This window comes from Carassius gibelio, chromosome B3 (assembly GCF_023724105.1).
Source record: "Carassius gibelio isolate Cgi1373 ecotype wild population from Czech Republic chromosome B3, carGib1.2-hapl.c, whole genome shotgun sequence".
Taxonomy (NCBI): domain Eukaryota; kingdom Metazoa; phylum Chordata; class Actinopteri; order Cypriniformes; family Cyprinidae; genus Carassius; species Carassius gibelio.
In genome coordinates this window covers 22,011,157-22,024,712 of record NC_068398.1, presented here as the reverse complement: position 1 = coordinate 22,024,712, position 13,556 = coordinate 22,011,157, and the positions used below count along the sequence as shown (strand labels likewise).

Below are 13,556 nucleotides of genomic sequence, written 5' to 3'. Positions count from 1 at the left end.
ACAGCGTTTGCACACATTGTAAATCTTCTTGAAGCAGAGCCAACTGCACATACAATCTACTACACAATGAAAATCGACTAATTATTATCTGTTGAGGAGGAATGCTAACAGATGGCAGCAGGATTTCAGTTTTTAATTTACAGCCAGGCTCTCTTGTTTTGTAAGCAATTAAGGGTAACATGGCAGCTCCAAGGGGAACTGAAACATTGGAAAGCTCCGTTTCATAACTGCTTCAACTATCAAACGTGTTTCCAAGAAAGTTCTCCCACCCTGAACACTGCAGAATTAATCTTAGTGCTCATTTCTGCCAACTAAATACATATTTTTCTGTCGGCAGAGTCTATGTTTGCGGATCCAGAAGATGATAGAGGTGTACAGACCAGACTGGTGTGAGACCAGGGAAGACTGGTCCGTCTTCCTCTTCTCTCCCCAAAACAAGTGAGTCCCTTAACCTCCTGCATCATCTGTGTCAATACATAACAGTCATGAATATGATTTATAAGAGCTGATGGAAGCAGTTTGATCTATTGACCTTTGTTTAGACACAATTTATATATAGTTTTATGTGTTATATATGCTAACTGTGAGTTCTCAGTTCATTTTTATTTAGGAAAAAAAAATAAACAGAAAAACAGGAACACAGTTTTGGTTTCTTGGCTGCCATGTGTGATCGACATTTGGGTGATTATGTCCACAGCCAAGCAAATGGCATTTATGTGGTCAAAGAGACTTTAAAATAAATGCCATTTTAGAGATGCCAACTTATTTTGTTTGCCTTGGTAGTTTCATTAGCTTGAATAAAGCAGAGAGTGCGATATTTACAGTAATCACCTATGGCAGGGTTTTCCAAAAGGGTTTTTGTATTGATGAAAAGGCTTAGAATTAATTAAATGATACATTGTGCAACATTAAAGTAAATAAAAACTTTTTTTTAAAAGCAATTAAAAAAAATATATAAACTGTAGCTAAATAAAAACTATAATTGTATCTCAATGATACAAATCTAACATGTTTTACCTGCGTGTAATCTTACCACATCATAGAACTGTTAACATATTAATTGTTGTTAAATTATTGAAATAACTTAAAATCTCAGTGAAGTAAATACATATTTTAGGTCATCCAAAAAAACATTAGTGAAATTCTGGTCTACAGTAATGCTTTTGCACGTGTGCTGCTGTGTCTCACACAGCCTCATCGTAAGCAAACCCTGCTGGCAATCATGCACCTTCCTGTTCCTTTTACACTTTAAAAACAACTCATGGGTTTTGTCAGATAAGAGTCAAATGTTGTCAGTCTAAGCAAAATTTGAAAGTGCAGCTGGAAGTCTGACCTCATTATAGCACAAAACAGATTAGAAGTTGCTCCAGGTTGAAATGAAGCAGGTAAAGGCAAGCTTGTGTCATACAGTGCCACTGATTTGATCTCTGAATAAGATGCCCCACACCTCTTCTTCTCTCCTGATGGTTATTCTGCTATCCCTGCCTGATCAATAACACTGATGGGCTGCCAGCTCTTTAGAGGGTGGCTTGATTAGGATATCGATCTGTGTCAGCGAGATTATTCCCACCCTTTGTCTGTCAGTCTGTTTTGTCCTAGTAACTGTCTAGTCTTTGAATATCCAGCTAAAGTTTGGACTGCCGTGGAACAATTGAGATACTTCACTGTTCCTAAAACTAGTGAGCTGCCAGAATGCATTGTGACAAGCACCGTGAAAAAAATACATATGCTACTGTTCAAAAGTTTTAGGGTAGTAAGATTTTTTTTTTATGTTCTTATTTATTGATTTAGTGATTAATTGATTGGTTGATTGATTGAAAGTAGTCGATTCTTTATTGCAGCTTGGCAGCAGTTAAAAACATTATATTGCAGATTCTATTATTACTATTTTCAACAGTTATAATAAGAAATGCTACTCCTTGAGCATCAAGTCAGTATATTTGAATGATTTCTAAAGGATCATGTGACTGGAGACTGGAGCAATGATGCTGAAAATTCTGCTTCGCATCACAGAAAGAAAAATAAAATTAAAACAAATAAATAGAAAACAGGTCATTGATATTATAATCATATTTGGGAATAATACTGTTTTTTTCTGTATTTGTATCAAATAAATGCAGCCTTGGTTAGCATAAGATGATTTTGAAAATTATTTTTTATATCAAGGTCTGTCTTACTTTTATTAAGTGTATTGGTTAATTCATTCAGGGAAATTACAATATTAATATTTTGCCCAAAATGTGTAACATTTGTGTTTATTGCTTAGTACTATGCTGTTAACAACATCAGAAACCACACCCTGTGTTCCAAATCAATCACTTGTGAGATTCCATGATGGTTTGTATGCTTTCTATGTAGGCAGCAAGGCAGCTCACTTGGTTTTGGAACGAAGTGATGTACTTCTGCTTAAGTTGGTCTCTTTATACAGTATCTCTATTCCTGACTTCCTCCTTCCTCTCCAGGTTCAGGTTGTTGTGCCAGTCCATTATTGCCCATAAGCTGTTTGACTATGTGGTGCTGGCCTTCATCTTCTCAAACTGCATCACTGTGGCTCTGGAGAGACCCAAGATCCTTCAGGGTAGCCTGGTAAGACTGAGACCGATGGACCTTTGATTCAGTTTTTTTTTTACCTATTTTAGTTATTGATTTCCATGTAGTCCACAAGCAGGTATTCTCACAGCACAAAATTCCAGCTTTTCCCTTTCTACTTTTTCCACAATTCAGCTCTCTCTTTTTTTCTGTCCCTTTCTGCAGGAGAGGCTTTTCCTCACCGTGTCCAATTACATTTTCACAGCCATATTTGTGGGGGAGATGACACTCAAGGTAAATATTTACATTCACAGCATGATATGTTGCATGTTTTAATGGTTTGAGTATAGTATAATCCATTTAGTTATGCATATAACATACAGTGGGTTAGATAAAACACCAGTGGAAATGGTTCTATTTTGCACCTTTCTATTTCAATGAAAATTTTTCATTACAAATTATATTATCAGCATAAAATTTTTTAATGAAAAGTTTAATTAAAAATGAACATCAATTTCATGATGTTTTAGCATTTGATTTGCCTGTCCTTGTTTTGCTTTAGCAAATGCTGCATAAAAGGTTTTTTGTTGTTGTTGTTGTTGTTGTTGTTTTACCTAACCAATAATGTTCTCCAGCATAATTTGTGATATTCCAAAGCACTTCCTGTTCTTCATTGGAAAACTACAGCAACATATCGCCTGTACAGAGTCAAAATTTGCATAATTGATCAGTGATCTAGAAATAGTGTGAAATGTTGCCTTTTCTTTTTTTTATCCCAAATCTTTCAGTTTTATGTATCAAAGAATATTACATTATGCATAGATATTGAACAAAATGACATGCATTCAGATTAATGCCAGACATAATGGAGACATTGTTAAAGACTCTGGTCGTCTGAATGGGTAATTAGCTAAATATTTTCCAGTACATGAACCAGTGTGTGTGTATCTCTAATCTATCTCTCATTTCATCATCTTCCTTTCACTCTTTCTCACACACACTTCCTCCTCTGGACCTTTTGAGAGTAGTGTGGTATTACATTTGCTGGCTGGCTCTCTTGTGGCAAGCAATTAAGCAATGATATTAATTAGAGCCAGTTTCCCCTTTCAGACGCAGTCAATCTCGCAGACTGACCCATCTGTTCTGCTGTATACGCATGGCACTTGTAGGTCATCAGTTATGTAACTTAATCAATTATTAGGAAATGGAACGAACATGAAATAGTCCTGTCAAAAGCAGCGCTACATTACCTCTACCAGACCATTGTGTGTAATCAAATTTGTATGATTTTTTTGTATTGTTTGTATTATTATTTTAATTTTTTTGTATTGTTTATATTTTTATTTATTTTTATTATATTTTATTATCCATCCATCCATTCATCCATTTTCCAAACTGCTTGTCTTATGTAGAGTTACAAGCATGTTTTATTTTATTTTTTTATTATTATTTTTTTTTCATCCACCCATTTTCCAAACTGCTTGTCCTGTGTAAACCAAAGATATTAATCCTTTTTAAATGTAATTATTTTATATATTTTATAATAATACTTTTTTTTGTCCCTGTATAATCATTGTACAAGAGTATATATATATATATATATATATATAGAGAGAGAGAGAGAGAGAGAGAGAGAGAGAGAGAGAGAAGGTTTTTCATAAATGTGTTGCCGTTTAAAATGTCCTATACACAGTTAATATAAGATGATGCAGAGTGTATCCTTTATTGTGGACATTTCTAAAAGCGTTGATGCAGTGGGAGACACAAGTCAAACAATGATTCCGCATTTCTCTCGAGGACCAGAAAGTCAACAATTACAGTTTATCCTTGGGGAGGCAGATTCTGCAAGCTACAGCAAAAATATACCTACCGGTATAACATAGCCTGAGGGGCAGCGGCTGATTTTACTGTCCCCAGCCCACCCACGCTCCACTAATAGGAGTTCTGCAAGCAGATCTGCTCTCTCTCAAAAAGCAGCTCCTTAAATTGCTAGCGTGAGTGTCACATTACTGTATTAGCCTGCTATAGATCACTGATTTATTATTGGCTTTCTATGGCAGTATTGTAAAGAAACTGTCAGACTAATACAGCCCAAATTGATCCCAAGAAAGAGCAGATATGTGTCGCAGTACAGCATCTCATTTCTTAAAAGTACATCACTCTCTCTGTCTACAGAACCTCGGTTTTCTTGCTCTCTTTGCTCTTCTCGCTCTTTAGACCTTAGCAAATGCTGACGTCAGATCGAGTGTGTGCGCGTACCGTGTTTCTTTCCTGTCACTCGTCTTGTTAGTGTCACAAGAACCTGCCTTGGAGGCCCAAGGCTCAGGTCACCTCGGAGCTTCAATGGATTTTGTATTTTCGTCACTTTTACTGCAATTTTAGTTTCATAGTTTTTGCTGTTTTCCACAATGTTTTTTAAAATCTCCATATAATATCTCTCAGCCTTCAGCAGCTCCCTTAAGTACATCTGCATCTCACCTCTGACAAAACGGTAGATTTTAGATGAGCTCAGTTGAGTAGTAAAATTAGCTCTTCTACAGGAAGCACTGTTTTAGGGCTATAATTAGAAGTCTTGGCTTAGCTTGCCTGGAGATCACAAACTCTGACTTTGCTGTCTGTTTCTCCACTTCAATAAATGTTTCGATCAATTCCAGCAAAGAGATGTAAGCAAAATCACACTAGAAGGGACCAGAATGAGATTAGAGCACCAGAAAACCGAAGAAAGTCTATGCAGTTTTACACCAGAACAACAAAGATACACATTACAGAACTGCGTGATGTTTTCATGCTGTCCATTTGAGACGTTGTTTCTTTGTTTATTGTAGGTGGTGTCTATGGGTTTGTATCTTGGAGAGCAGGCGTACTTGCGCAGCAGCTGGAACATTTTGGATGGTTTCCTGGTGTTCGTGTCTTTGATTGACATCGTTGTGTCGATGGCGGGCGGGGCTAAGATCCTGGGGGTGCTCAGAGTTCTCAGGCTTCTACGCACACTGCGCCCCCTCAGGTACATCTAAAACAAAAAATGCAAGCGTTCATGTGGCATTGCCTGACATGTGCTTGGTTTCTAACTCTGCTGAATGCTTTTCCCCCTCTTCTGACAGGGTTATCAGTCGAGCTCCTGGCCTCAAACTGGTGGTGGAGACTCTGATCACCTCTCTGAAGCCTATAGGAAACATAGTTCTCATCTGCTGTGCCTTTTTCATCATCTTTGGCATCCTGGGAGTCCAGGTAAAGAACTAGATGCTCTCTGAAACATCTTGTCAGAGACAGTGTGCTACCTCTGATGTTTCAGAAGAGCCTTTCGAATGCAACTTTTTGAAAGGAATCTTTGTATCTTTGATAAATATGTGAATCTTTGGAAAATTGAGGTGTTCTTATTATTGGCAAGATATACTAACACTAAAACCTGTGGCAGAAAGTTCCCGTTTGTATGTCAAAATTTAGTTTAAAAAAGGCTGTGTATATGATGGTGGTGAGAAGAGACCCTCAATAGGATTATAAATGCTTTGGAGGACGGTTTAAATTTTTAATTTAAACCGTATTCCACAATAGTACTGTTCTGTTCATTTAAATTCATATTATTTTTTTGAATATTTGAAATTGTATTTTTTATTATTTGCCTTTTTTTCCTCCAGTTTTTGTGCTTAATATCACTGTCATACCCTTTCCCTCTTCATCACCATTGTTTTCAGTTTCTTTTTAGTTTGTGTTCATATTATTCCTTTTCAGTGCCTGCATCTTGTTCTTTTCTTCATAGAACTTGTTTTCTTATTCTGTCCTGGCCTTCTTTCATAACAACCTTTTTCTTTCAAATATCCTCTGCTCTGACAGTTTTATTAAAGAGATGCTTGAGTAGTGTGGCGTTGAATGACATGAAGTGTGTGCCATTTCTTTTGCCTTCACAGCTTTTCAAAGGCAAGTTCTACTACTGCTTGGGCCTGGATGTCAAAAACATCACCAACAAGTCTGACTGCCTCTCGGCCAATTATAAGTGGGTCCATCACAAGTACAACTTTGACAACTTGGGCCAGGTTAGTTTGTTCTCTGACTGGGCTTATCAAATTACATGACAGATTCACAAAATACCAAATACTGGGCAACTCAATTTGTTGCTTTGTTTAATGTACCTTTATGTGTGTGCATCTGTACCAGATTGACCTCTTCTTTACATCACATCTGGTTGTCTAGCTGATTTGTCTGTTCAACCCCCATCTATCTTTATTTGTCTTGCTTGTCCACCATCCACCATCTCCATACTTCTGCGTGTCCTTGCATGTGCTTGTATGAACGTGTGTTTATGTTTTACAGGCTCTGATGTCCCTGTTTGTGCTGGCATCGAAGGACGGCTGGGTCAACATCATGTATCATGGTTTGGACGCAGTGGCAGTGGACCAGCAGGTAATCCTCTTCATGTAACATGTTCATCCTGTTAATACTACCCTGGTGAATATAAATTGTGCTCTTTCAATGTCATATGGATGTTGTGATACATTTGCATAATGGTATCACAATGAACCATCACTGTCAGTCCTCTCGTATAGTGTTAACCCAAAGCAGGCACTTTTATACAGACTTTTTAAAGTACAAATAGCCACACAAATATAATCACACATATATTATGAAATAAAGAAGTCTAAGCTTTAAAGAATTTAAATAGAGGTCAAATAAATATCTAACGGTGGACCACAAAACCAGTCATAAGTAGCATGTTCATATTGTATGGGTCAAAATTATAGATTTTTCTTTTATGCCAAAAATCATTAGGATATTCAGTAAAAATCTTGTCTCATGAAGATATTTCGTAAATTTCCTACTATAAATACAGTATATCAAAACTTTATTTTTTGATTAGTAATATGCATTGCTAAAAAAATTATTTTGCCTTTATTAAAGGTGATTTTCTCAATATTTTTTAAATATATTTTTATTTTTTTTATTTAAATTTTTGCACTCTCAGATTCCAGATTTTCAAATAGTTGTATCTCAGCCAAATGTTATCCTATCCTAACAAACCATACATCAATTAAACTTATTTATTCCGCTTTGAGACAATGTATACCGTATTTTCCGGACTATAAGTCACACTTTTTTTTCATAGTTTGGCTGGTCCTGCGACTTATAATCAGGTGCGACTTATTTATAAAAAAATTAATTTGACATGAACCAAGAGAAATGAACTAAGAGAAAACATTACCATCTACAACCGCCAGAGGGCACTTTATGCTGCTCAGTGCTTCTGTAGTCTACCACTGAAAACATAGAGCGCCCTCTCACGGCTGGAGACGTTAATGTTTTCTCTTGGTTCTCGGGTCTAAATAAATGCGACTTATAGTCCAGTGCGACTTATATATGTTTTTTTCCTCATCATGACGTATTTTTGGACTGATGCGACTTATACTCAGGTGCGACTTATAGTCCGAAAAATACGGTAAATATCATTTTCTAAAGATTTACCCTTATTTACCCTAAAATTTAAGAATAGAGGAAATTAAAGCTAAATAGAAAAGAAAATCTTTCAAGTTGCTTTGGCCTAATGGTTAGAGACTTAGACTAGTTACCAGAAGGTCACTTGTTTGAGTCTCGGTGCTGGCAGGAGTTGTAGGTGGGGGGAAGTGAATGAACAGCCCTCTCTTCCACTCTCAATACCAATGGCTGAAGTGCTTTTGAGCAAGGCACTGAACCCCCAGTTGCTCCCCAGGCGCTGGATCTATAGCTGCCCACTGGTGTGTGTTCACTTCTCACTGCTGTGTGTGTGTGTGTGCACTTGGATGGGTTAAATGCAGAGCACAAATTCCGAGTATGAGTTACCATACTTGGCAAAATGTCAGGACTTTCACTTTCATAAAAGCCAGTTCAGGTTTTTGCAGTGTACTTTTATTAAAACCTATATCATGTAACGAAGATACTAAAAGTAAGCTTTAACAACTTTGTATAAAATTAAATTTATTTTTGGAATTTGTTATTTTCATACTTATTAAGTGTCAAAAGGAAAAAAGCAAAAAAAAGTCAGTTTCTTTTTTAACTAAAATGAAGAGCTTTAAGGAATAAGCACTCAACAGTGAATATTTAATCCTGAATACACACAATCAGCTTCATGAATACTAACAGGCTTTTGGCTCTGAAGCTAAAAACAATGACTTTCAAGAGTCCTCGATTCAGAAAGCAGTGAGCTTGCATCAGTTAGGGACCAGCACATAATGATTAAGTGTAGGCCTGCAGCCAGACCCTCTCACACTGGCAGAGCCCAGCATCTCTAGGGAGTCAAACACAGGGCGGAAAAAAAAAAAATCTCATGGATTAAATGGCATGTGTAATTTCCCCACTGCATCGTCTCTGTCCCACCAGAGTCCACTGCAGGACATCATCTATGTGTGGAAGCAGATGGAAATGTGCAGAGTACCGTGTGCTTTCTCATCCCATGTTTTAAAATGAGCTCATTTAGACTTTGACGTCTTTGTTTCACTCCACACTGCTGCTAAGCAACCGAGTAAAAGCTGCACCCAAGTTCACTTCACCATAATTTGACCAATTTCCCAAGCTTATGAGTGTCTGCATTACACAAGGCTGTGTTGATTATCTTGTTAAATTCAATTTCAGGCAGCTCCCTGTTCTGAACAGTTTCTTGTGTCGTTTTTTTTGTAGTATTTCTGAAGAAAAGCACTGTTATTATCGTTCCTCATTGTTCTAGCCACACCTTGAGGAATAACCCTTCCTGCCTGGTTTGTGCTCGGGAAGTTAATTATACCTGAAATAATACCTGAAATAAGGCAGTCGCCATTCACATATTCTTCAGAAAATCAAGTGTATTTCAAGTGTTTGTTTCTTTCATTCACCATTCTTTCTGTTTCTTCATTTTTCAGCCCATAACCAATAACAACCCCTGGATGCTGCTGTACTTCATCTCCTTTCTCCTGATCGTCAGTTTCTTCGTACTGAACATGTTTGTTGGAGTGGTGGTGGAGAACTTCCACAAGTGCCGACAGCACCAGGAAGTGGAGGAGGCCAAAAGGAGAGAGGAGAAGCGACTGAGACGCATGGAGAAAAAGAGACGAAGTAAGAAAGAGGAAAAAGAGAGGAGAGGAGGAAAGCATGTGTCGTGGAAATGGGTTTGGCCAATAAAAGAGTAATAACAATGGAAAACACCACCTCTTTTTCAATTTAACATGGTCTTTAGTTTGAGACCCTCTTTTTAGGAACAAAACAGTTCCACGGAGAGGAGAATGAAATCTATTGAGGAAAGGGGAAAGAGAGGGAAGGAAATGAAAAGGAGTATAAATGAATATAGATTAACAGTTTAATTCTTCAGACATCTCATAATAACATAAGTCAGGTGGAAAGACCACACAGGTGTGTTCTGTGATGCTTCTTTCCTCTGAAGAAAAACAAATCTAGTTTACGGACCAGAGAGTAGCCTTTTCGTCACATATATAAACTGTAGATCATTTTGATGGTAAAATATTCTCTTGTCCCAATCTAATATGCAGAGATAATTGTAAGTAATCCAAAATAAGGTTGATTTTCAGAGAAGTGTGATGATATTAAGGAATGTTTTAAGTTGGTGGCGAGTATTGCTGCCGTGATGTGGAATGCTCCCAGTCTTTTTGTTCCGTGTTTAGTCATTCTCTTACTATAAGTTTTACCAGAAACAAACTACTGGACACAAGACAACACACAACAGACAATTTCTTTCCGGTTTTTGATTATTCAGATGCTTTGTTGGATGTTTTGGTCAGAGGGGCAGCGGTCCTAGTCAATACATTTCCTTCCTAGGAAAACGGATGAACTACTTCTCCTCACCCGCACAAACAAGGACTTTTCAAAGTCTGCTGCATTGTGCTTCACTGAAACCTGGCTGAGTAAAGTCATTCCAGACAACGCGCTTCATCTGCCAGGCGACCAGCTTGTAGACTATGTTTTTACGAGCCTGTCCTCCAACAAAAAACTACCATATAGGTCGTTTGTGCAAGCACCTTATTACGACCTATATTTTAAAGTTAAGCGCCCTCTAGCGGGCGTAAAACATAATGATAGTATCGCGTTGAGTCTGTCGTCATGAAATTACGTATAACGTCATTACCAATCAAAACGCATGTTTATTTAAATGCAATGTGTGGGCTTTTTACACCGATCTCACAGTATTTCCTACATATTTTACTACTGTAGGTGGCTTATTCGTTCGAATGACCACACCTTACCCCAGCCCTAAACCTAACTCTCACAGAAATCATGCTAAATTATGATTTATTGCGCATATACATTTTTGTGCATGACCATTCCCTGGGATCAAACTCATGATAGCATGATTACATATCAAGGTATAACGCAATAATCGATAATGCTACACGAAATGCAAACCAGAGTGCAAATAAAAGAGTACAAAACATTAATATGAAAACGACCTTTTGCCGATAGGGGCGCAATTGTAGGATACGCTCTGATGGGTCATAGTTCAGGGATTTGGACAAACGACCTATAGGAGCGTATTGGTTGGAGGACAGGTTGGTTTTTACATAAATGAAGGTTGGTGTTCAGATGTAACAACTCTGAAGAAGATGTACTCTCCTAATTTAGAGGTGCTCTTCATAAACTGTAAACCATTCTATTCTCCATGGGAGTTTTCCTCTTTCATTCTCGTGAATGTGTACGTGCCTCGGGATGTGTGCGCGAGCGCTGCGATGCAACAGCTGGCCGAACAAATAACTGAAATGGAACAACGGTACCCAGACTCTCTTTTAATTATTCGTGGAGATTTTAACAAAGCAAATCTCTCCCGTGAACTGCCGAAATTTAAGTCAGCATGTTACATGTCCCACCAGAGACTGTAATATATTGGATCACTGTTACACATCAATTAAGGATGCATATCACTCTGTTCCACAGGCAGCTTTGGGGCTCTCTGATCACTGTTTGGGTCATCTTACACCAACCTGAAGAAACTGAAAACAGCTAAACCCACATGAAGGACTGTTTAAAGATGGTCTAATTAAAAAGCAAAGCGGAATTTACAAGCCAGTTTCGACCTCACTGATTGGAGTGTTTTTGAAGCTGCTGCCACGATCTGGACGAGCTCACGCAGACTGTAACTTCATTTATCAGTTTCTGTGAGGACATATGCATCCCCACAAGGACATTCTTAACATTCAATAATGATAAACCGTGGTTTACAGGGAAACTCAAACAGCTTCATAACATCAAAGAGGATGCTTACAGAAATGGGGATAAAATCTTTTATAACCAGGCCAGGAACAGACTAACATAAGCCCTTCCCACATTCACCTCTATAGGAAGGGTCTATAGGAAGCAGAAATCTAAGAAAGCTTCAGGCCTAGATGGTGTTTCTTGACTTCATACAGGTCTTCAAAAAATCACTGGCACTGAGTGAAATTCCCTGCTGCTTCAAATGCTCCACCATCAATTTGATTCCCAAAAAAAACACAAAATCACTGGACTTATGACCTGTCACTCTCACGTCTGTGGTCATGAAGATATTAGAGCGACTGGTCCTGGTCTACCTGAAGGACATCACTGGACCCTTGCTGGATTCTCTCCAGTTTGCCTACAGGGCAAACAGGTCTGTGGATGATGCAGTCAACATGGGACTGCATTACATCCTGCAACATCTTGACAAAACTGGGAATTGCCCAAGGATCTTATTTGTTGACTTCAGTTTGGCCTTAAATAGCATCATTACAGTTGAGGCTGTATTTTCTCCACCAGCTGAGGAAGTTCAACCTGCCACAGGAGCTGCTAAAACTGTGTTCAACTTTAACTGTTTGGTTTAGTTCAGCTACCAAAAAAGTCATCAGAAGACTACAATTGACAGTCAGGACTGCTGAGCGGACTATCAGTGCCCCTTTACCCAAAATCCAAGATCTTTATATCAACAGAGTGAGGAAAAGGGCTAAGAAAATCACTCTAGACCCCTCACACCCAACCCACTCTCTCTCTTTGAGCTGTTGCCCTCTGGCCGGTGCTACAGAGCGCTATGCACCAAAACATCCAGACACAAGAATAGTTTAGCCCCCAGGCCATATCACACCTGAACAACACATAACACCTCAGTACTACACATCTGGAAATAACTCTTTATTAAACTCTTATTAAACCTTCATCTGTCAATAGCACTTATGCACATTCACAGTTCTGTCTGTGGACATTTTTCCTTTTTCTGGTTTATTACTTTGTAGTATTACTTTATTTTATTCTCTAATTTTATGTATGTCTGCACTTTGTTTGTATTTTCTTTACCAGAAGCTGACAAATTCCTTGCGTATGAACACACTTGGCAATAAAGTGTGTTCAAAAGTGTGAAGTGTGGCTCTGTAGCTCTATCAAACAAACCTTTTAGTTTGAGCCTCACAGTGTAGCAACATTGGCTGAACCAGTGGAATGAGTTTAGGGGAGGGACTATGTGTTGGAGTGTTATTGTAGTGTTAATGAAACCTGTTTGGATTCTGTTTGTTGACTTGAGAGATGATGCCAACCCCTCAGAGGACCCCAGATGATGCTAACCCTGAAACAACAAAACAGAACTAACAAATATTGTGATTGCATCAAATAATAATTGCTGTTAATAACGTTCATCTTCTGGTTGACTACGTCTTGTATTAATTTTTCTGAAAATTCCTGTCATGTGTACATAAACTGACAGTCACCACTTATAAGCTACTACTAAATATTGTAGAAAAGTAATTTTCTGTAAAGTTGCTTTGTAATGATTTGTATCGTAAAAAGTGCCATACAAATAAACTTGAATTGAATTGAACTTTACACACTTCAGCTTTATATATTTGTTGTCAAAATGTGCTCATTCTAAACTGATCTGTTTGTTTCACTCAGAGGCCCAGAAGTTGCCCTACTATGCCAGTTACAGTCACGTGCGACTGATGATCCACACCCTGTGCACCAGCCACTACCTGGACATCTTCATCACCTTCATCATCTGTGTAAACGTTGTGACTATGTCTCTGGAGCACTACAGCCAGCCTCATGTAAGATCAAATGTAGACTTCACTCTCTTACACAGG

The 13,556-nt window shown here is 38.1% G+C and overlaps 1 protein-coding gene across 1 annotated transcript in view; it reads left to right on the top strand.

Annotated features, from left to right (window-relative positions):
- Positions 1-13,556, top strand: part of cacna1ia (calcium voltage-gated channel subunit alpha1 Ia) — a 185,050-nt gene that overhangs the window by 132,997 nt on the left and 38,497 nt on the right. Inside the window, exons 21-29 of the mRNA XM_052550671.1 lie at positions 338-438; positions 2,463-2,586; positions 2,755-2,823; positions 5,355-5,533; positions 5,631-5,757; positions 6,435-6,560; positions 6,838-6,927; positions 9,390-9,582; positions 13,369-13,520. Of these exons, the coding sequence (XP_052406631.1) occupies positions 338-438; positions 2,463-2,586; positions 2,755-2,823; positions 5,355-5,533; positions 5,631-5,757; positions 6,435-6,560; positions 6,838-6,927; positions 9,390-9,582; positions 13,369-13,520 (1,161 nt within the window). The remainder of the gene's footprint in view (positions 1-337; positions 439-2,462; positions 2,587-2,754; positions 2,824-5,354; positions 5,534-5,630; positions 5,758-6,434; positions 6,561-6,837; positions 6,928-9,389; positions 9,583-13,368; positions 13,521-13,556) is intronic.